Source organism: Letharia columbiana (genome assembly GCF_014066305.1).
Source record: "Letharia columbiana isolate WasteWater2 chromosome Unknown Sc0000009_s0, whole genome shotgun sequence".
NCBI lineage: Eukaryota > Fungi > Ascomycota > Lecanoromycetes > Lecanorales > Parmeliaceae > Letharia > Letharia columbiana.
Window position 1 is genome coordinate 130,420 of NW_023501045.1, and position 23,881 is coordinate 154,300.

Consider the following 23,881-nt stretch of genomic DNA (forward strand, 5'->3'; position numbering starts at 1 on the left):
ACGATATATAGCTAGAAGAATTTCTTTTAATTATTTTAGTCACCCTTATAAATATCCTCCGGCCTCGAATCGATCGATTTTTAATGTATATTAGATGGTCTAAAAATAAAATTTCCGAAAAACCGCTTTTTAATAAAAAGTGGAATTTGGAATTTAATATAATCGTTTTCAGATTTCGACTTTTCACTTTACCTATTCTATTCTAGACGTCGCGAACTTTAAATCTCGTATTTTTTAATTTCATTCGTATAAGAGAGGTAGAGATATAGAGGGTGTATTTTTTACGCTAGTTACTCGATACTAACTTACCTTAACTACTTAATACTAATTTACACTTACTATTTAACGCTAGTCTTATCTTATCTACTCGATTTTAACGTCGTTAGTATTAAACTTCGTATTTACTAGATTTCGCTTATAAAAAAATATATACGAAGAGAAGTATTAAAATTTGAATTATATAACTCTTAGCGTCTTAGCGATTATATAACTACGTCATATTATACGTCTTAGCGCGCTCGTATTAAGTCGCTTTTTTCTTTTATAGAACTCTATAGTTAATATAACTAAGTATTCTATCTTTATATTTTAATAGATTATAGTCTTACGTTATAAGTAAATTATTACGTTTATTTAGAGAAAAAGCTAGCGTTTTAGAATTATCTAAGCCGACGTCTTTATAAATTAAATTAATTTCGACCACGTCGTAAGCTTAATTAAGACTTATATTTATATTATATATTTATACGTAGAGTTTATTCATATTCTAGCTACGACTATTATTATTACTATTAGACGAATTAGTAAAGCTACGTAAATAAAGATTAAATATTACTATTAATATATTAATATACTTTTTATACTATTTAGAAGATATTATAAAGTATTCTTTAAGATACTTATTATATATAAAGTTAATTTAAGCGACTTTACTCTTATTTAACTATTATCTTAATTAATATATATATTATATTATTACGATAATATATAGCTCGCTATCGCGATATTATAATAAAAATAAATAAAAATAAGATAATAGATATAAAGAAAGACTTAGTACTTATTAATAATAAAATTAATATTATTATTATTATTAAAAAGAATAAAAGTTAGATTAAAAGTAAGACTTTATATTTATTAACGCGATTTTTAATAATTATAAGAATAGAATTACTACGATTATAAAATAATAATAATAATAATAATAATAGCGTATAATAATAGTAATAATAATATATCGTAATAAGATAATAATATATCTATATTCTATTAATTAAGATAATAATATATATAGCTATACTATCGCGATTTAATATATAAATATATTAATATACTTAAAAAGATTTTAAGATAAATAATTTAAATACGCTATTATAATATATTAATTTAAACTATATTTAAATTAGTAATAAATAGCGTATATAAGATTAATAAATTTATAAGTATTTAACTATAAGATATAATAATAATAAAACTTAAAGATTAAATCTCTTAAGAGAGAAAGTAGTTTTAAAAATAGAAGTACTTAAAGCGATTTAATAGACTTATTTATATTACTTATTAAGTTATAAATTATATAGCTAAAACGAGTATTTAATATACTTAATAAAGTCTTAAATACTCGCGAGTTCTCTTTTTTCTTCTTCTTTTTTTAATTATTAATTTATCTAGTAATTAATCTATTTATTCTTATAATTATACTTTTAAATCTTATAATTATATAACTACTACGTAGTTCTATTAAAAAAAGACTTTATCTTATAATCTTATTCTATTATATATATTAATATATTAAATAAGATAATTAGATATTAAATAACTATATAAATAGAAAATATTAAATAATAATAAATATCTCTATTAAGATATATTAAACTTTAATAGATAATAGAATTAAATAATATATTAGAAAAGATATAGAATACGCTCGTAATATAATTAGAAGTAAATTAAATATTATATAAAAATTAAATAAGATTTAATTTAACTTAGAATTAAGACTTTTATCTTCTTTATTAATTTTATAATTATAAAAATATATTAAAAATATATAAAAAGAAATTAGAGTTTAATTTAACTTAAAGCTAAAGTTAAAATTTAATTTAATTTAAGATAATCTAACTTTATAAATTTAATTTATAAATCTTTACTTATAAATAGATAATTATTTAATATTTATAATAATTATAGAAAAATATATCTTTTAATCTCGATAATAAATATATATTTATAAATAATATATTTATAATTTTAATCGAATTTTAAATACATAGAGTATTAAAAGATTAAAGTATAAATCAACTACTATACCGCGTTAGTCTCCTTTTCAGGCCATACGATCCAAGCGCTCGCTATGAGAAACTTGATGCCACCTGCAATCCAAAGCGGAACCTGCATCCTCTTGGTACTTTCTGAAATAAAGCCCCCAGCAACAGCACCCGCAAGTATTCCCGCAAAGGCCAGAATTCGTCTATTTCTCTTCATGTTCTGCCTCAGCGGCCCCAAGAGAGCAGGGTCCGTCGAGATATCGTGCAACATACTTGTCAAGACAACCGTCGGCACTTCCGCGAACCCTAGCACACGACTCCCGACTATCTGCCCCGCGCTCTGAAAAGACAGAAGCGCTATCGGCAAGAGTTCTCTCCAGTTGATGTCGGCGGTGATTGTGTGCAAGCTTCCGTTCACAACACCCCCTTGTATTATCGCAGCGGCCACGACGATGATCAGGGATTGAAGGACGAAAGAGGCGGTAAGGGTCGAGCGGCGGAGTGGCGTGAGCAGACGGGAAGCGAGACTGAAGACGAAGCAGCCGAGACAGAAGGACGTGATGGAGAGGAAGGATTTGACCCAGCCGTAGGGTTTAGAGGTTGAGTGGGGCGTGGCACCACCGAGGCCGAGGAAGATTGTATTGCCCTAAACCATCTTGTAAGGAGCCTTGGTCGGAATCAAAAAGGATGAGAAGAGGAGGGGTTGGATTGAAGTGCAAGAAGAGAAAGGTGGGTACCGTTTGCATTGACACGAAGGTGCCATATGCATTGTAGACTGTGCTATCGACGAGGCCTGAGATGATACAGCAGGTCAACAGGAGAATATCTGCATGAGAGGTGGCTAGCTCGGCGCAGAGGTGGCTTTTCAGTCTGTTGATGGATATGGTTTCGGGTTTCGGAGACTGTGGTGTTTTGGCCGACTCATCGGACGATCCGAGCGCCATCTCGCTATGGTCTTAGCAAACTATAGACAACTTTGAAACTTCTGAAGAAGACCGAGGGAAAAGCAATACAACAGATGATATAGTGCAGCGGGGGAAGGGAGTGGGGATTGTTCTGGCTCGACATCTTGTAAGCTGAGGAATGGCAAGATAGTGAGGGATTTTGCATGGATTACGACTGCATATCGCTTATTGCAAGCCCGAGGGTAGGGTGGAGTAGGGTTACACTCGCTACGTAACTCAACATCAAAGTTGGAGGGTTGCTGTGCAGTTGAAAGCGAAGCAAAAACGAGTTATGAGAATACAACATACATGATGAAGAGCGGCGGAGCTTTAGGATGGAGATTTCCGTTACTCCGGAGCGCCTTTGTAGTCTTGGCAATCTTGGCAGTCTTGGCAGTCTTGGTAATCTTGGCAAATTTGGCATTCTTCGACGATCTTAGCCCCCCCTCCCCTGGGTTAATGCCTTATCTTGACTTGATCATGTTGACCACAAAGACGTTGCAGCACCATGTGCTTGCTTTTGCTTATCGCGGCTTCACTGAATCCACTAGCGTTTGGATATCCTCCGCAATGCCAATCCGTCAACCAACCGACTTGAGAAGTTGATGATCACATTGAACACACACACACAGCTGCGCAACCAATGAGACATACATGAAAGACTTTGTCTTTGCATGTACTAGTACCATACCAGAACTCCTGTTTTGAAGAATTCTTCGGCAAGTCCTAAATATTTTCCTTGGCGTTTTGACGCCCGTTGTTCATCAATGCACGACGCCCACACCTCCGCCGCCCAGGTTGATGTGTTTTGCAGCTCGCTTGGCTCGCGCACCACGGATAAGCCGGCCCGAGTACAGGTGTGTCATATATAACAAATACAATATGCAGCCAAGCTATTCCGCGCCGACAGGACGCAACGGGATGTGCCGCCCTTGGTCTCGGACAAAAGGCGGCTGAGCTTCCGCAATCGAATCGATCTACCTCGATATCAGCTTTCCAATCTTTCCATACTGTGTATGGACCAGAGACGTACTCACAGCACTCTCACCGTCGTGGTCAATTGTTTCTGAGCTCTCAGGCTGCTTGAAAAATAGTCCATGTCCAGAACAAGTAGGTAAACGAGAGCATTTCCCAGCGAATCGGCACTCCCAGGCTTCTGTCGGAAGAGTGTGGGAAAGCGGTCGTACGCTTTCAAGCATACAACTAGTATAAGTTACTGCGTAGTGACGAACTGCTAGTGATCATCTTTTGGTCTAGTCGTAACGATTAGCAAAACCCGTCCCGCTTCTGGAGGTGGGGCCGACTGTAAGCTCTTGGCAAGGCGGCTGTGCTCTTGACTCGATGGTGATACTGGCATGCAGTTCGAGGGATTTAATGTCCGCTCCATGCGCCTCGGCAGTCCGCAGTAACGACGCATGTAGACGCATGAATTGGCCTAATAGTGCCGAGACCGTTATGTTTAGAGCACTTCGTAGCGGGACCCACGGAGATGATGCAGAGCTCGATCGCAGCTTTCTTGTCCGTAATTGTGGTGGTGGCTCCGAAAACTTATCACACACCGAGTTCGGCTTTCTGCAGTTTGAAAAGCATGCGAAAACACCGCAACATGCTCGCTGCCATGTGAATAGCAGAAGCTACAAGTTGACTTGGCTATCGAAGACTCTGGCTCATCTGATGTGATTGCAGTATCGCTAGCCCCTCGACAATTATGGCAATGACGCACCGAAGACTGCGAAAGATTGTGGAATACCGTACACCACTCTCTGGGCCAGCTTTTTCTTAGTGGTTGCGAGTTACAAACGCCAAAAAAGCCGACATTTCTTCTTGAATTACCTCAGTACATCTTCGCCACCGTACATCGTAGTCGGCTTTGACAATCCGTCCGAAACATCCGGACTCTCTGCTCGCAAAAGCCCTGACCAGTTGTTCCATTGGCTTTCACGTTGACCCTGGCTCCATCGCATGCTTGGAGATACAACTCTTTGGCCCCACGTCTGCCCAATCGCTGATAAGCGTGTTGTGTGAATATGCAAATGGCTTTGTCAGGCCAAGAATCCCGTCATAATCTGGCATGTGTCTGTGCTCCGGATCTCATGATTGCCACGATCAGTTCAAAATCAACGACCGGAAAGCTCATTGGTATTATTCTTCCGTCAGGTTGAACCGAAGACGATCATCAAGAAAAGCAATGCACACCTCGAGGACCTCCTGTCATGTCCGACTTGGCAATACGCCTTTCAACGTCAGCGTGCATTCATCTGTTGCTTGGCGAGTGTCGTCAAGAGTGTTGAGGAGGTACCAGAAGACTGGAAATTGACGCTACTTCATCTAGGATTGGTTGACATCGAGTACATATAATGCGGAGCCAATCCAGATGTTTTCCTCTTTCCACGCCAGGCACTAGTTTTATTCTCCTTCACGCAAAGCATAACAATCCCTCACGTCAAGATGTCTACAACCAGCTCAATGTTCCTCACCTTGACTCCAGCGATGCCTCACGTTGAGAACAGCAACCACGTGCCGGGACCAATTGACCACGTTACCTTGAACCTAGCCGTGGAGTCTCTTACCTATCATATCGTGTCTGGAGACACGCTCGTGCCTATAGCCAAAAGTCTCAGGGAAGCATCTGTTGGGGACGAGTCTTCTGTCAGCCAAAGCAAGGGCTCTTTTACCGAACAGATTAAGGCATACCCGCCTCCCATGAGTGACACGTCCACGGACAGCGAGTCCGTACTCTCTGTGGAGAACCACCTTGACAACCCGATTCTACCTGCTGTTCATAGCGACAACCGTGATATAGCGGCCACGATCCTCCCCAGCGAGTTCCTATCACCTGCCACAATTCTTAAGCGTCGCCTTGAAACCACCAAGGATCTGATCGTCTGTCCAGGGGTCTACGATGGGTTCTCTGCTCGGATTGCTCTTTCTGTTGGTTTCGACGCGTTGTATATGGTAAGCAACATCCGTTCGCGACTTCTTGCACAGACTTGCTTATATCATCCAGACAGGTGCAGGCACCACAGCCTCTCGCCTCGGCCAACCCGACCTCGGCCTTGCACAGCTCAGCGACATGCGTGCGCATGCCGACATGATTGCCAACCTTGATCCTTATGGTACACCATTAATCGCAGACATGGATACTGGCTATGGCGGTACGTCTCAACATGCATCATCGCCTCCTTCCGTGCTAACAAGACCCAGGGCCCAATACGATCACGCTGGCAGTCCAGCAATACATCCGGGCCAACGTCGCCGGCTTCCATATTGAGGACCAAGTTCTTACCAAACGATGCGGTCATCTTTCCGGCAAGAAAGTCGTCAGCGCAGACGTATACCTTTCTCGCATCCGCGCCGCCAAAGGTGCCATCGAGAAAGCACGCTCGGATATCGTGCTTATCGCTCGTACGGATGCATTGCAACAGCTCGGATACGACGAGTGTGTTGCTCGTTTACACGCGGCTCGTGCCCTGGGCGCTGATGTGGGATTGCTGGAAGGCTTCAGGAGTAAAGAGCAGGCGGCGCAAGCTGTCAAAGAGTTTGCACCGTGGCCTTTGCTTCTCAACATCGTCGAAAACGGTCACAGTCCGTTGATAACCGTTGATGAAGCACGCGAAATGGGGTTTCGCATAATCATCTTCTCGTTTGCGGGTTTGGCACCTGCTTATGGGGCGATCAAGGGGGCTTACGAGAAACTAAAAACAGAGGGCGTGACAGGTATTCAGGGAAGTGGTGTCACTCCGAGGGGAATCTTTGATGTGTGTGGGCTGCGGGATTGTATGCGGATTGATGAGGAGGCCGGAGGGGAAGACTTTAAAGACGGTGTTTAGGAAATTGCTCATGAGAGGGAATACACGGGCGGTTGGATCTGTGCACCAGCTTGACATGATTACTTTTGCATCAGTATCTATATTATGTTATGTTTTAGCAGTCTTCTTAATTGGTAAATGTTTGCGCAAGATAGTTCATCCGTCTAGTCTCAGGATATCAGACTCTTTTAACGGGACGCCCATGGTACGTTCGATTCCTCGCTTCGAGAGCAAATCATATCGCAAGTTCGTTACAGCCTTAAGTTGACAGGGATCATCTGCGATCGCTGAATGTCCAATCCAAAAGGTCAAAGTTCGCAGCTGAATGCAACCAGGAAACGCCACAGCCTTTCTCAATTAGAATTCATTCAGCGATACGAAATGACTACTCTTTCTCTTAGTTGTTGAAGAAATGCCATTAAGCTGCTCATGTCTTTGTGTAAATCAATCACCAAAGCTCGCTTACTCGAAATCTGCTGCGATTCTCTTCTGTCTCACGTTGTATGGCCTCGCTGGTCTCAGATCAACATTTTGAAGTCACCCCCTGACTTCGCCGATACTGGGAAAATTCGATCTTGCGCCTCTGCTTAACCTAGAGGCAAGAGCTCACGCTAGGAGCGGGCAGGCTCCAAGAGTCGTGGTTGTTGAATTTGGTCTTTCTAGATATCGTGCCTCTCATTGTCCATGGAAATGTTGACGTCGCTCCGAACATAGATAGCATTGATGGGTATCTCACAATTAGTCGAGTTCTGCGAGTAGATAGATACTCGCTCAATGTCACTTTCCCGGGAGGAGAGGCCTCTTTTTTTTAGATATCATCATGGGTTGGGGAGACTAAAAGGAAGTGTGAAGACCACTACCGCAAAAATGGTGACTCTCGCTCTGTCTCTTAGGACCTGTTTGTTCTGACTTGACGAAGAGCTGGCGAAAAGAGGCAAGGCAAGCGATAACAATAGCCGCGATGGGGCAGCACAGAGTTAGCGAGTTATACCAGGAGGTGGAAGTCAAACTTACCGACAGCCATGAGGGAGCTAGCGAGAAGCATGATCTACGCTGCAAGTACGAAGAACTCGTCGGCGTATACTCTTTTGAAATGTCTGAGACGGACAGATACGCGGAGGATCAAGAAGCACAGGGAAAGCGCTGTTCCTCCCTACATGATACCCTATCGGTGGAGAGATGTCAAACCTCGTACAAAAGGTTATGGTGAATGAGATAGTGGTACGTATGACAAAGGCTTGAGGATTTATCTTTGCAACTGTGAGAGTAGTGAGAACCATGACTTGTACAAAGTGTTGTGTGATATGCTGGTGATTTGTACGAATTTTTGAGACACAACAGTAGAAAGCAGAAGCAGACTTTGAGATTACTGTGCTGGATGGACAGAAGAACTTGAGATGGATTAGGCATGATATATCCATATCAATCGCTCTTGATCATCAGCCTGAACTCTGCCATAGCCTTGTATGCATGATGAAAGCACCGTACATCCCCTGACTATCGTCGCTCCATATACCACAATCTACAACTTCAGTTTATGGTGTAGGCCGATTAGCTCAACTCAGTCGGGCTTGTTGACAACTGGTGTTCATGCAGTTACTCATGCCCGTGCTTGATTACCCGAGAATTTGAGCGACTAGCTCCTCCGCTCTGGTAACCCCCCTCCTGTAGTGTTCCAATCGAACGAAGCGTTCACCTAAATTACGCAGAATGAACACCATGTGAAGGATTTTCAAGAGCCAGGTCAGAGCGGATCCGTTTACCCCAATTGGAAGCGGGGAATTCTACCGGCATCAGACCCGGTACGTTTCGAGCTTGGTACCGCGCACTCAAATGCTTCTCATGAAAGCTTCGTATGTTACACTTACCCCCCTTTTGTGATTCTCAACGTCCCGTAGTCAGTCTTTGACATGTTTGGAAGAATGGCGTGTACCTCGTCATCCTAAATTCTGCTAACAGTATGCTAAACCATGCTTCGACGATTGATCTGCTGCTGGAGTACTTTGGCGCCTGCGCGGCGCAAGTTGTGGGTGAGATCGTCAAGCTGCAGGATGTGCCGCTCTTCCACAAAAGGCTCCCTCGAGGACTCTTCAGCCTTTCAAAATTGTTTTACTAAATCTGCGTGATGGAGCCATGAGTTCGCTACCGATCGGGCAGGGAACCCTAATGGAGATTTGTTTTTGGAAAAGAAACGATGAACACGAGCTTTCTTGAGCTCTGGGAAATCCAGATGCTTCTCGATCCATTTGCCGACCTGTCCAACCCGACATTGATCAGATGTCAATTGATGAACATCCAGTATGCTATGCAGCCTACGATGTGATGGAGTATTAGGCAGTACCGTGCATACTCACCGCGCCCGCCCCACCCCCCCTCCTCCATCACTCTGTACAAGGCAGTGACGGGTGAAAAGAATGACTGCATTACCCTTCAGAAACAACTCCCCTGTGAAGCATCCGCAAAGAAGCAGCACGCGTTGTAGTCTCACAGACCTCTTCTTAGTTCTAGTCTCAGGATATTGAGTATCCCCGCGCAGTTTCAGGCATTCCCTCACCAATGCATTCCGTCAGCTCGATTGAAAGACACCTGCAACTCTTTCGAAACCGGGAACATCTGTTGGACTTTGTCGACTAGTGTGTCAGAGAGCTCCTTCAAACCTCTTATGCTCCATACTGTTGACGAAGTGCAGCCTTACGGAGCCTGCATGCGTCATGCCCTTATACGCAGTTCCTATGCCTAGGTTTGCCTGCACATTAGTCCGGAGCGGATGCAATGCAGCGTAGAGGCACCTCGAGAAAGACAGACCCGGGTAAAGATGGCAGTGTGGAGTCAAACTTCGCAATGCAAGGACGACCCCGCAAACACGTTTGGACCCCATAGATCCGCCTATCGGGCACCAGTCAGATAATGTGATCTAATGACTGCAGGTACGGTACGTTACATTTCACTCTTATCAGTGGTGAGATATTTGATTTCAGAGGTTCGGCTGCCATGTGCGATCTCCGGAAGAATCTTCGGCCGCTCCGTCTTGGCAAGCACGGTCCGGCCCTCTCCGAGGACGTCGAGTGGTACTGCACTTTGCAGTCAATCTTCTTGTCTTCCAGGACATGTTCTGCACCGATGAAGAGTCGCCGAAAACAAGACCGGCATCCGTGGTGTTGTATCGAATGCGTACCGCCGGAATGACCGGTATCCATGAGACTGCGCGCGGCATGGTGGATCTTCGAGTCTCAAATTGAAGGCCTGGAGAGCAAGCAAGGCAGGCCTCAGCTAGGTTCAGGTATGTTCACTAACCAAACATACTGGTGCTAGAAATTTCGAGGGTGCCCTTCTGCTAGAGGGAGCATAGCTAAGAAGCTACAACATTCTGTAAATAGCGTCAAAGCTGGGCTAACGATATCCTCGCAGATCACGGATGACCATCAAAGCCTCCCTCCCTCAAATTCCTCCTGCCTCCACCCATGTTAAGCTTCTAAAGTCCGTCGAGCCTCCTTTGTACGATGCCAAACCTCACATAGAGCTTGGGGAAGGACCGGAGAATTCGAAGGAGCAAGCCGAAGAAGGGAGAGAGGGCAAGGCTGCTAGACGGTAGTCCTGGACATGTCGCCGAAGATTTGTTCAGTGCTGCTGAAGTCGAAGAGAGTGCGGCGGAGGTCGCAGTCAACCACAAAATCGCGCCCCTCAACGCGCCTTGCGGAGACCAGAAATGGCAAATGTCAAACCCCATGGCGCTTACAGGCAGGGTTCTCTGCGTGGCTACTCCTGAAGACCTACCAGCAACCTGGCATTTGCGAAATACCGTCGGGCACTGGGCATCGAACAGGCGAAACAGGCCTTCGATGAGAGAGTGACTGCGGTCGCGAATCGAGTCATAGCCGTGGAGGTTATTTGAGGGCAGTCAGACCACCAAGGAAGCTACTGCCAAGCAGCTAAGGCTGGTGAGAGTATCCGGCAACCGTCAATGACGTTAATACACGAGGACAGCACTCGCTTGAAAGCCCTGAGGGGGCCGTAACTGCTCCGCGAGACATAAATGACTGTTATTGATGTTACGCCCTGTTCGTCATCGAATCTGGCAAAGTTGATGGTAGGGCGAAACCAGGGTATGCTAGAATCCCCAAAGGCATGTAGAGACAGTGTAAACGGACAGACGTCTTACGACGAGGTCTCTGGCCTGGCCAAGAAGCCATCGAAGCAGGGAGCGGTCGGGAACTGCGCAATTAATTACTTTGACTTTCGTGCTGAGTCCTCTTTAATCCTTACTCTGGGTTTCGATGGTTCTGCAGCATGTCCTTATAACAGACATTGCAGCTTGAATTGGTCTTCCTCAACGTCTTCTCACGAAGATTACTGCGACCAGTGGCTCTCTGAAGTTATATAGTCGTTTTATGCGCGCGCTACTCTCGATGATTGATGCATCTCTCGAAAAGCTCTCGTCGAGAGACTTACCTCGCGTCTCCGCTTTACACTATGGACGCCACACAAAATATATATCGGTCTCATATCTAAGCATTATGCGTTCCCTGACTAGTTCAACCGCCTAGTGAGATGAGTTATTTTCGTGACACAGACTTTGTCCAATATCTTTTAATATGCCGCACACTCCGAGCAGGCGCAAGCGCACGTGAAATCTTACGCAATTCGTAGCATCCCAAAGCAGCGTTCTAGTTTTGGCCGCACTGAGGGAGACCAGTCGCGTCATCGATGTGTCTTTGAAATAGCCGCATTGATAGTCTCGCTACGTACACGCGTATGTCAAAGTCTCTGCACTAAAAGCCAGAGTATCTCAGGAGACCCAGGCGCTTCAGCCGGACATGACTCCACGCGTAAAGCTGTCAGCGCCTTAAAGCTGCGCTGGAAGATAGACCACCGCACTCCCTGTCCAGATCTGCATTCTCTCTTCAGATGCCTGTTTCGATTTTGCCCTTAGTGTTCGACCATTTGGCTCTATGGTGTCTGTTCCTATCAATTGTTATATCGCTAAGTTTGAACGCTGCACAAGACGGGATCGACCTATTACGCCGGTGAAGCCATCGTGGGTGTCTTTCATCTCAAACACTCCGATCTCGATACTCAATCCCACGAGCATCAGCAACAGGAGAGTAGGCCAGGCTCGTCCCCTCGGTACCACGCAGCAGAAATAGTTTAGGGCGTCTCTTTTTACAACGCGTATGCTTACCAGCGCTTTCAGTGGCGAATCAAAAGCTGCAAATGCAGGTCTCAAAACTGCACCAGCGGCTATCATCTCCCATAGCACGCTCTCGACCGCACGAATCATAGAGTCTGAAATTTTCGATCGGATTATTCTCCTCGCGTGGCCGAAGAAATTAGGTGCATTATGCACTAAGCACTCTAGCAAGCGCTCTTCAGACGTCCCAAGCCGGTGCAAGCCACTGTTCCAACACAACATTTTGCTCCGGAGAGTTCTTTCTCAGAGCAATTACATGCCATGTATCCTAGCTACAAATCTGCCCCAGCTAACAGAGCAAAATCAGTACTGCAGTATATAAGCTTTGCGTGGACTTGTCGAAAGCATTGTTCCCATCGCCTTAGTTGCATCGATACTCAACCCTTTGATGCTACGCTCATACTGGTGAGATATCTTGGTGAGGACCGAAACATGTGTTTACCACAGTGTTAAGCTGTAAAGCGTCGTTGCGGACGAAAAGCATTTCCAACGTTGGCAGAAACCTCTTCAAATTCTGCACACCGCTTTCCTGAAATTTGAGGTTGCTGGAAGATCGTCTTTGGACCTCGTCGCTGCGTCATCCTAGGGTGCCGAAGAATTTGTGAATATATCTCGGGTTCAAGATGCCGACTGTTACGGGTAGAAAGTGACTGCTAAACTCTCTCAGGCGCCGCCAGGCCTTAATTAATTTGTTCTGAGCGCTGTGAGTACTGATGCAGAAACAGTGCATCTTAGACCGGCAGAAGATAAGCTGATAGTCCAAACCGCACGTCTAATTACTTCAAGACCACAAGAGAGTCCGTAGACGCAATTGGCATATTGTTAAGGAAGCGGTGCATATTGAGGAAGTCATGCAGCAGATGTAGAGTCTCTTTGTTCGGAAGAAATATTCAACCAGGGCACATTATATCTCATGAAGCGCTGGATTGCCAGAATAAGGCTGGCTACCCGTCGGCTGAGTTTCGTCCTGCTCTCACTAGGAAAGTTGGCAGAAGCTGGTCTCGTTGCGGTGTTGAGACCGGTAGAGAAAGCCGAGATAGAAAGTCGGCTTGCGATTTGATATTGGAGCAACGCAACGGATGAAACCAAATTGAACGTCAACTTTCGTCTGCGTGGAAAACCCTCGCGTAGTACAAAATAGAGACTGCTCCACAAAATCAGGCCAGTTCAACTTAAGAGTACATGGACATCTCTCAACAATGCTGCACTCTTCAATTAGGATTCAAAGTTACTTTGACCCCCTCTCCGCCTTGACATCCATTCACCATGCCGAGCCTTACTCTCCATCAATCCCTCTCAAAACAGCGCCTCCTGGCCCAAACTTGGCAGACCGTCTCACTTTGCTGGCAGTGGGATCTCCTGAGGAAGCGCCTGTGTCCGAGATGCATTGCTGATCGCAAAAAGGATTCTCCACATAGTTGAAAGTCAAGATGCCGTCCGACGGGTCGTTGCTGCCTTGATCTACGAAATGAATCGGCACGCTGCCGCAGGTGCTGCAGCCGTGTTCTAGAATGGCGTCGGTGAGAGGTCTGATCTGTTCCAGGCTGAGGGATGCGCCTTGGGGGAAGAGGCCTGATGCGTTTCTCGAGTCAGCAAGCAATTTTACCTGGAAAGGGTCGTTGGGCTGAAAGATATGTTTCGTGGAGATGTGCAGAGCAGAAGTTAGGTTATGGCGCGCGGCATCTGGGTAGTACTTACATATGCCGCCAGCGCCAACGCTGAGGTCGCCACTAAGACTGAATGATCCGGTAACACCATCATAGTCACCACCAGCGGACGCAGAAATTGTGACCGTGTCTGTCTGACTGATACAAATTACTATGCAGGTTCCAGTGTCAGCGTTTCTCTCGCGAAACAGGGGTTTGTGCTAGAGAAAGTGCTATAGAGGAATACGAACTGTGTGAGCCGTCGCCGTATGTGGTTGAGTTGCTCTCCGATGCAGCCCAGACAGCGTCACGCAGGATCTGCACAATCTTGCCAGATGAGCTACTCATAGTAGCGCGATCGCAAAGAGCAGAGCCGCGACAGTTGATCCCCAGGGCATAGCTACTGCCGAGGAGGGTAGAGAGGGAGGTGATACCCAGCATCAGAAGTGAGGAGGTACGCATGATGGTACTTGTGATGAATGAATGCTATGTGGGGTGGAATTTCAAATTCGGTAAGAGTGGAGTGATCAGTTGTAGATAGTGATTCTCTCTCTGGGTGCAGTTGATCGTCGGACTTTGTTTGTTGTGCAGATACTCTCGAGGAAGACAAGTCTGCCTTTATAGATATCCGCTCCAATGAAGGCCCCACTATTATTAGGATGACGGATGCTCATCTAACATCTTGATCATCTGAAAGAACAAGGCGAGGTCATTCATGAGACCGCCAGGCCCCAAATTGCTAAAATAGACTGAGGCAGAGCCACCCATTGTGTCAATATACGAAATTGCTGTAAGAGATGTTGCGGCGAAGGAAGACAGTATAATGGTGGGTTGCACGTCTGTTCGTATCACTAAGCCAGCCTTTGGTAGGTTTCTCTAACGGCGAAGGGCGCAGATATGTAGATCGTGTCCATTGTATGTGTTCAATCCCCGAAAGGCCTCGATGGCCCTCAATTTCGACGTTAAGATCGAAGTGAAGATGATGTTTCATATAGCCAACTCCTTTTGTGGACTATTGACTTGAGGCGGAGGCGCGAGGAAATGCAGGATATGGATAATGGCGGAGGCATAACGGCGGACCCCAACGATGATACGGGACGACGTTACGCGAGGCACGAGAGCTGTAGACGGATATCAGCTTGAGATGAGGTGCGTCGTCAAAGGATGTATGACGGCATTGATAATCATATAAGACTCAGGTATCTCAGCATTGCCTCAAGGCCGAATGTAACCTGTGGAAGCAACGCGGTAGCTTAGCTTGAGGTTAATGCAAGTGCAGGGCTCAGCAACGACATGGTCACCAAATCAGTGACACGTCGTGAGAAGCTTCCAATCCAAGGCCAAAAGAGAGACTGGGGTTGCAGGCCAGGTTCTTTCGAGTGGAGCAGTTGATTTACAGCAGGGTGACAATTTCGAATGGCCAAAGACTCGAACAAATGAAGACAAGATCGCAGGTGGACTCACAGCGCTTCGAGGTCTCTACATCAGTAGACCAGAGTAGGTGAGATGTGACTAAGGTACCTGCAGTAGTCTGTGTAAGGGCCAGAACGTGAAACACAAGCTGGAGATGCAGGGTCATTTCCTACCAGGCTAAGTTGCATGCTGAGAGCATGAAGATGGATGTGCGACAACGCCGCTGTCCGAATAGGGTGTTCGATGTGGCTTGACAAACGAAAATAAGGTGTGGATGTTTTACTGTCTCGCTTCGAGTTGACCAATCGGGGCAAAAAGCGCCCCCAAAGCTGAAGTGCACCGAGCCGCTCTCGCCACTCAAACATCCTCCATCATCTCAGATCTACCATCGGTGCCGGGGCCAAATAGCTGATCTTCTCGAGACGAGGTGGCAGCAGGCTGGGAATGCGGCACAGTAGTGATGCAAAAATGGAGATGATGACCATGGCGTGATCATTGTTGATGGCATAGCTACGGGGTGGTACCCTCCTCGCACTCCTGACAGGTTGTCATCTGTTGAAGTTTCCGGAGCTTGGCCGTACGCGGCAAATGATACTCTCGTTTGTATGCTTCGAAATGTGAGCATTAATGCAAAAGCCTCGAGGCACTGCCCAGCATTATCCTCGACTCCTCTCACGGGGCAAAGTCTGTTCAGGAAGCCCAGGCTGACATGGGTTTGTCGTGGGTTCTGTTTGAGTCGCGATGATCAATGACCTTTGTTTGGCTGCCTGCCTGCCACCACCTGCTTTGAGTGATAAATAAGTTCACAACCTTGGGAGTGTCCATTGCTGCTCATGCTTCTGGGTCGTGGCAAATTGACCACTCTGAGAACTGCATCAACGTTAAGGTCAAAAAGTCTGCTCAAAGACTATGGCATTGTATTGGCGAGAAGTGCGAAGCCCCTGATCATAGACGCAATAGGCGAGAACTCGAGGGCGCAGCACACGTGCCATTACTCTGTAGGTACGGAGCACCTTCATCTTTAGCAGGCGTGATCAGACCGAGAAACCTATAGCGTCGGTAGTAATCATCGAGCTGGGCAAGTTTGAACACAAGTGTGGTGTGCGCGATCATTTGATGTCCAGCTGTGGATGTCGGCCAAAAGTTCTGGCCGGGTTGGGCAGTAAATAGGCAAGGTTGCTTAGGGCATGACCATGGCAATACCCTTATTTGCGCTAAGTATTGAATTGGTGGCATCCTTTGAGAGTCTGGACAAGAAAAAGAATAAAAGAAAGAGATATGACAAAGATTGGGGTCAGGTCAAAAAGGGGAATACATCCCGACCCCGGGGCCAGCTCAGTTTTGCCCCAGGTTCCCCGGGTGCCCTATCCGGGCCTCCCCCTACCCCCACAGACACCATCGGACACGCTATCCACTAACGGCCAAGGGCCGACTAGGTACTCGTACCTTACTTTATGGACTGTCGCGTGCCAAGACTCTAGGCTGGCTTGGCCACCGGGTTCTTCCCTACCACCTTAGCGAGCTTAGGTACCTTACCTTAAAATTTGATGATTTCCCCTTGAGCGTACATGTACAGGATATTTTATTGGAGAGATAAGGCAAAGATATCTAAGTTTACCTCCTGCCTCATCTTTCACCAAATAGAAAAAAAGCTCCGGAATTCCTTCAACACCAACACCAACGCCAACGCCCAACAGCGGATCTGTACAAGAGCAGCTTCCCTTTCTGCTACTCTCCCCCGCTTTCTTCTTTTTCTCGCCGCTCGGGGCGGTCCGGTCGTCTCCTGATAGCACAGAGCGCCTATCTGTTGATTTCCTGTAGAACTCCTTCTGTCCAACCTGCATTCATCCTGCATTCATCCTGCATCCCAAATGTACCCTCCCACATTATCGTGAAGACTGACCCTCCTGCTTAATTTAGACAGTGTCGCATGCATATGCTGCAAGGAAGCCTGCTCTTAAAAGGTAATGATCTGCTTGTACCGCCATCCTTATCTTCGGGATTGGTGGCATTGTGTAAATAAACCCTAAAGCCCGAACTATTCCAATGCCCCTGCAGCTTGCTGGAAAGGCAATTCAGTGGTGGCAACGAATCAATGAGGCTCATGGGACATGACCGACTCTGGCTTGTGTGCCAGGTCACAAGAAACCAAAAAGAACTGGGTGTCGCGATATGGGGACATATGAGCCTTGCCAAGTATCTGTTCTCTGTTGCTGGCTTAACAGTCGTAGGATTCTCTTCTATGCCTTAATCAGTTATTGGTATGCTCGTCTTATCGCGGGTGATTGCATGTTCACTATTGCGCTAAGAATAAGTTGATTAAGGTTTGGTACTGAGGAAGGACATCATTCGTCAAGTTGAAGCAAAAGTAATTCGATACAGAGTGACGTCTTATTTTGTTCGCCAAGCCACCCTATATCTCTTGACACGTCCCCCTTTCACGCATTGAATGCCGTCTTCTGCGTCAGCGGTGCAACCTTTCGAGTGGTCTACCCCACCTCTTACTCCAAACGCTCTGCTCGCAAAGGCCTTTTGGCGAAATAACTCCGCTTCGAATCTGGAAGCCGCGGTTCTATAAAGATGGTACCATGTCCGGAAGATCTCCTGCCCTTTTCGTCTCGTGCCCGGCACTCCTTGGCCGAAGAAGGGTCAAACGCAGATCCGTGTGGCAGCATGGGATACGTCAACACCTAACATGTACGCCATGTGCAACCAGCTCGGACACGTCTGGACTGGGGTGGCGGACTACATGACCAGCTGGTATATAAGAGATGCAGACCCCGCGGATACAACCTCAAATACATTGAGAATCTCCACACGCATCTCAAAATGCTTCTGCCAATCCTTGCCACCGCGGCTGCTGCTGCATTTGCGGCAGTAGCCACCGCTCTCCCAACATCCCCCAGCCATGTGGTACATGAGAAGCGCAGCGGATCTTCCAGTTGGTCACCAATGCAAGACGCTAAGCCCGATGGACGCATCACACTTCCTGTCCGCATTGGTCTCACCGAAAGCAATCTGCACCGGGGTGATGAGATTTTGATGGAGGTGTCCGACCCAGCCAGTAAGAAATATGGGAAGCACTTGACTGCGGAAGAGGTAATGAGGTACCCTAGCCTAGCACGTATTGCCGAACTAATCTTGGAGTAGATCATAGAACTGTTTGCGCCTGCGCCAGAGTCCATCGATGCCGTGCGCAATTGGCTTGTATTGTCTGGCATCGAGTCGTCTCGTATCTCTTTGTCTCGGGGAAGAAATTGGCTCAATGTCAACGCCAGCATCACCGAAGTAGAAGCTCTACTGAAGACCGAGTACAAGGTGTACGAACACTCTACCGGACAGAATCACATTGCTTGCGAGGAATACAGCGTTCCGCAAGATCTTTCGGAGCATATTGATCTTATCATGCCAACCGTCCACTTCGACACAAAGATTGTTGGGGATCCAGAGCAACGCAAAGAAAAGCGTGACGGACAGTCTTTCCAGCCCGGCAATTCAGACAACAATGGCTTCCTACCCAAGAAAGGCCCGACAATCATTGGGCCAGGCGCAGATCCCGATGTTGCCCCCCAGCCGTTTGCCCTCTCAACATGCGACACACAAATCACCCCAGATTGCCTACGCGCACTTTACAATTTTACCAATGGGACCCTTGCCAAGTCGTCCTACGGCATTGTCGAGTACACACCTCAGGCATATCTGCAGTCAGACCTCAACCTTTTCTATAGCAATCTGGCGCGACAGATTCCCTCTGGCACTGCTCCGACGCTCGATTCGATTGATGGCGGAGTTGACCAGACTAGTACCCAGAGCTTTGACGATAATGGAGAGTCTGATCTTGACTTGCAGTATGCTATCGCCCTCGGTATGTCCAACACTATATAACTTTGGTTCCTTTTTCCCTCCACATACTGACCTCTCGCAGTGTATCCTCAGAAGGTGACATTGTATCAAACTGGCGACCTTGTCGAAGGCGCTTCGTTCAATAATTTCCTAGACGGAATCGATTCTTCCTACTGTACGTCTGGTGGTGGAGATAATCCAACATAGTATGTTTACCTCTCTGTGGCATTCTTTATCGCCATCTTAATAGATACTAGCGATGCAACCTACCCTGACCCCAATTCTGGGGGCTATAAGAGCCAAGATTGTGGCAAGTACACCGCTGCATCTGTCATCTCCACATCGTATGGCTCCAATGAAGCAGACTTGACAGCCGCATATGAAGTACGCCAATGCAATGAGTGAGTCAAGTCTCCAACCGCAGTCGAGGACGCGTTATAATTGACAATCCTACGCTCCAGGTATATGAAGCTCGGCATGCAAGGAGTCACCATTTTGTACTCGTCTGGTGACAACGGCGTTGCCGGAAATGGCGCCGAATGCTGCACCAAGGCCAAGTGTGCCGGCGGGACCTACAACACGGGCAAGTCGGGCACTTTCAACCCATCCTTTCCAGGAACCTGGTATGTACAGCGCCGAGTCACTTCTTCTTGTTCTGTACACTTTGCAGGCTAACTCCAAGTTTCACGCAGCCCATACGTAACCTCCGTTGGCGCGACGCAAATCGTTTCTGGCGCCAGCGTCACCGCACCCGAAGAAGCCTGCGAGACCGTCATCTATTCCGGCGGTGGATTCAGCAACGTCTTCGCCATGCCATCCTACCAATCTTCAGCCGTCAAATCCTACTTCGCGAACCACAAGCCCAGCTACACGGCGACTCAATACAACAACTCCCAAACCGTGCGCGGCTACCCCGACGTAGCCGCCAACGGCGCCAACTATGCCGTCGCCGTTGACGGCAGTATCAGCTTGGTCTACGGCACCTCTGCCTCGTCGCCAACTTTCGGCAGCGTCATCACCCTCATCAACGAGCAACGTGTCAACGCTGGAAAAGCAGCAGTCGGCTTCATCAATCCTACGCTGTACGCGAACCCCACGATCCTCAACGACATCACCTCTGGTGGGAACCAAGGGTGTGGGACTGCTGGCTTTACTGCCGTCTCTGGCTGGGACCCGGTAACGGGACTAGGTACTCCGAATTATGGCAAGATGTTGCCTGTCTTTATGAATCTGCCCTGAAAGCCTAGGCCGCAACGGACAGGAAAAGAGAGCTGTATTGTGCGGGTAAGAACGGGTTTGAATTCTAGGACACTCGCTCGTGTAATCCATAGCGTGTCCTTCACAGGAACCTGTCAACGCATACTGCATTATAATCATGATCTTCTCTGAAACGATTCGCACGGTGACCTCAGTAAAGTTTAAATCGCATCATCAATCTATCTATGCTTTACTCGGGCACATCGTCTCAACCAGGCGTTCTGCCTTGGTGGGGCGGAGGCTACCATGCTTAAAGAGCCGTTGACGGAATACAACAGTAAAACGGCCAGTTTTGCGCGCATTGTCCCTCAATGCGCACTCGATAGGATTCGAAGTTGTTGATACTATTATATGGAAGAATTAAGGGGATCCTGTCCCACTACATGAGAACATCACTAAGGCTACAGTCCGTAGACCCGAGATGCCCACCTAGTGTAATCGCTCTTAGAGTAAAGTAGGCCGTACCCTCTTTGACCGAGGAAACCACACTCGAGAGTAACTTAGAACGCCCTCTCCAGAGCGCACTCGATGTATTGTAAAACCAGACGGGTTTGGTGACCCAAAGAACGAGGCCCCACTGTTCAAGGGTTTCGCATGCAGTTCAACACCCCTGATTGGGGTGTGCCATTCATGAACAACACCCATCACAAGCACAAATAGGGTCCACATATGATGTGAATTAGTGGTTGGCCCGTCTCACGCCGGGGATAGCAAGCCCGGATAGGCCTGAACAGAGGTCTGAACAGGCATGTTCTCGTACCCCGGCGCAAGAAAAATCCCATGCCTATAGCATAAGCCTGGGTTGGATAAGTATATACAGGCCTGTACGGGTGGGACAAAAGGGTGCAATGGCTTTGAAAGAGGCGAACTCGAATGAAGAGCCATTGACAGGTGCAGAGCAGGTGGTTATGTAGCTCATGGTGGACACCTATCTCCTCCCCTTGACAGGGCACCTGACAAGGACCTGAAACAGGGGCAATATAATGAGACCCACTAACCCTCGACTCCACTGTGGCGACGTATCTTCAGCTCGAAGGAGACGATAAGACAACTTTTCTCCAAGAGCCCAGCCATATGAGGCATCGATGGTGAGAATTTAAAGAGAGAATCTTTTCCCAAGCATATTAATTTGACTACCAGTTTCTTCTCCTACGCGGCTTGCGGGAGTCTTCTTGCAGACCCTACGGGGAAAAGGCTTACCAGCATGCGGCATTGAGATTTCGTAGACGCACTGCTGTAGTGTGACTATGAACTCGGCTGATTTTGACTGAGGTAAAGTACATTTCCATTTTATGTGACTAAGAGACGAGGAGCTGTTGCAAGACATTAGGCAGTAAGACTTTGCGAGATATAGCGGAATAGTCGGCGTAACTTCGAAAAAGACGGACGAAAGTAGATATGTGGATATGATGGGAGTCACAAAATCAAAACAGTCAGCTTAACAGTTCCACCAGGCCAGCTGAGCAGTGTTAGACCAACTTATGTCGATTGAAACTAAGACTTCTTTCCGACTATGAGGTAGCAAATATCGCCCAAAGAGAGATATAAGAGACTCACACTCACAGCTCCCCCAACTACTACATCAGACCTCCAGCTCCCTCACAAGCCCCGTCTCCGTATCCAACGCCAACCCTCTAATCTCCACCCCAGCCAAAACCTTCGAGCTCCTCAGCGCCTCAACATCAACCTTGATGGTCTCCTCGAAATCAGCCGCATCAATACAGCCATACGACTCCGTCGCGTCAACCTCATCCGCCGCGTCGGGTGTTCTCGCCTTCGCGTCTTTGCGGATTTCATCGTCAGTGAGATGAACCATGCCACAATCTGGTTTAAGGTTAGCATGCGTGACCAGCACCTTTCACACCCCGAGTTCCAAGCAGCAGCAGGAAGGAGTGTGCGCTAACCGGTGTGGTGAATGACGAGCACGGCTGCCGCATTCGCCAACGATCGCAGCACGGTGATACTGGTTATGACATCTTTGCTGGCGCGACCGCCTGCATTCCGAATGACGGCGGCGCGTGAATCGGGGCCGAAGAACTGCTCTGGGACGCAACGCGGGTCAAGACAAGTCACTGGCAAGGGTCGTGATCAGCATGAGGACTTCCAGTGAAATGTATTTGAGGGCGAGGGCAGGATTGGGAACAAACAAATGATGAGTCCTCCGCCGGACTGGATTGCCATGGCGCGCATCTGCTCCATCGTGGCAGGCATTTTCCACGCCTCTGCGAACTTGCGATTGGTCTCTAGGAGACCCTGAATTTTGGAGTCGGTGTTTGCCATGCTTGGAATTTTTCTCGAGGGATGTTGTGAAATGAGGCAAGATCTCTGGGTAAGGAGTAGGAGTGTAGTTGCACGACTCGAGATGGGAGTATATATTCGTTTAAGAAAGTGCAGACGCAAGGTCTGAGGGTCCCCATTTTATAATGCATCCGACTGACGAAGCAGGGTGCAGAGTCCAGTGATTAGTGTTCATTTCGCAACCGAGGTCGCTGGTCATGTATGGAGTCGCGTGTTGCAATTTTTGCTTACGCATTTCGTAGTTCCTAGAGCTTTCAACAGTAATCGCATGGATTCGAGACAATGAATAGCATGACTAATGGTACGCGAAAGTCAAAGCGTTCCCAATTTCCTCCAATTTACATACTTCCAAACGCTTCTGACGGAGTCTCTCGACCCGTACCCACTCACTTGGCAAAGTATCCTGCTGACGAAGCAGGCGTGAAGGCATAAGTCAAGTATCCGATTCGCATTCAAAAATGCTGACCGTGCATATAGTCGTATAGTGCAGATACTGCTTGCTCGGAGCGGTTCTCGAAGAGCTAACGACAGCAAACATAACCAAGGCGATGCATCGCATGACTAATAGAATTCGAACCTCATCACTGTTCCCACTCCCTCCAGCTTCCATGTTCCCACAACATCCTCACAAAATCTACCCCTGCTGCCAGGCTTCCTCTTTAGATCTGGTTTCCTGAATCCTTTGGAAAAGACTGCCACCACAGCACTGCCTCAGATCCTCCTTCCACACGCGCTCATTCGTTTGCACTAGGATCCGAGTCGTTCCGCGCTCCATAACAGCGAAGCTCAAAGTCGCCGGACCCGCCACGACCCTGTCCTTTTCGATGAGCAGGCTATCCAGAGGGAAGGCGACCCAGAATACTAGGGATCTGAAGCCCGTGCAAACTTCTCGAGGGGTGATGATGATCGCGTTCCCGTTGCTATGCCAGATAATGACAAGTCACAGAAGTATAGTCAAATGTCCTGTTCACGACGAGGTGCCGAAAGATTATGCTTTTTTCGGACTGATAACAGCGAGGATCGGTAGGGAATTGCTTGGTGGACCGGGAGTAGTTGCACCCCTCTCTTCATCGCTAAGTTCTCAGGCTGCGTTCACATCTAGACGTTCAACGCATGTTGATAGCTGCTGTTAAGCAGTCGCATTGACTAGTCCAGACTTCTTTCATTGAGCTGACGTGATAGTGAATTAGAAGACGATGACCATGTCACGCTGGAC

General features: G+C 47.2%; 6 protein-coding genes across 6 annotated transcripts; 3 read left to right on the top strand and 3 right to left on the bottom strand.

Annotated features, from left to right (window-relative positions):
* Window positions 1-2,304: 2,304 nt before the first annotated feature.
* On the bottom strand, window positions 2,305-3,211 carry HO173_003501 (uncharacterized protein; the record flags this gene model as incomplete). The annotated part of the gene is made up of 2 exons (XM_037305426.1): window positions 2,305-2,913; window positions 3,005-3,211. 2 exons carry the CDS (start codon window positions 3,209-3,211, stop codon window positions 2,305-2,307), a joined length of 816 nt encoding a protein of 271 aa, XP_037167528.1.
* A 2,448-nt stretch (window positions 3,212-5,659) lies between these two features.
* Window positions 5,660-7,041, top strand: HO173_003502 (uncharacterized protein; the record flags this gene model as incomplete). Its single annotated transcript, XM_037305427.1, has 3 exons — window positions 5,660-6,166; window positions 6,219-6,366; window positions 6,416-7,041. The coding sequence occupies 3 exons, from the start codon at window positions 5,660-5,662 to the stop codon at window positions 7,039-7,041; spliced, it is 1,281 nt and encodes a 426-aa protein (XP_037167529.1).
* A 3,099-nt stretch (window positions 7,042-10,140) lies between these two features.
* On the top strand, window positions 10,141-10,612 carry HO173_003503 (uncharacterized protein; the record flags this gene model as incomplete). The annotated part of the gene is made up of 3 exons (XM_037305428.1): window positions 10,141-10,172; window positions 10,262-10,300; window positions 10,429-10,612. The coding sequence occupies 3 exons, from the start codon at window positions 10,141-10,143 to the stop codon at window positions 10,610-10,612; spliced, it is 255 nt and encodes an 84-aa protein (XP_037167530.1).
* Window positions 10,613-13,484: 2,872 nt separating this feature from the next.
* On the bottom strand, window positions 13,485-14,316 carry HO173_003504 (uncharacterized protein; the record flags this gene model as incomplete). Its single annotated transcript, XM_037305429.1, has 3 exons — window positions 13,485-13,780; window positions 13,907-14,026; window positions 14,106-14,316. The coding sequence occupies 3 exons, from the start codon at window positions 14,314-14,316 to the stop codon at window positions 13,485-13,487; spliced, it is 627 nt and encodes a 208-aa protein (XP_037167531.1).
* Window positions 14,317-18,096: 3,780 nt separating this feature from the next.
* Window positions 18,097-20,349, top strand: HO173_003505 (uncharacterized protein; the record flags this gene model as incomplete). Its single annotated transcript, XM_037305430.1, has 6 exons — window positions 18,097-18,366; window positions 18,418-19,132; window positions 19,193-19,316; window positions 19,368-19,511; window positions 19,572-19,733; window positions 19,803-20,349. The coding sequence occupies 6 exons, from the start codon at window positions 18,097-18,099 to the stop codon at window positions 20,347-20,349; spliced, it is 1,962 nt and encodes a 653-aa protein (XP_037167532.1).
* Window positions 20,350-21,949: 1,600 nt separating this feature from the next.
* On the bottom strand, window positions 21,950-22,647 carry HO173_003506 (uncharacterized protein; the record flags this gene model as incomplete). The annotated part of the gene is made up of 3 exons (XM_037305431.1): window positions 21,950-22,191; window positions 22,272-22,439; window positions 22,515-22,647. The coding sequence occupies 3 exons, from the start codon at window positions 22,645-22,647 to the stop codon at window positions 21,950-21,952; spliced, it is 543 nt and encodes a 180-aa protein (XP_037167533.1).
* Between the last annotated feature and the right edge of the window lie 1,234 nt (window positions 22,648-23,881).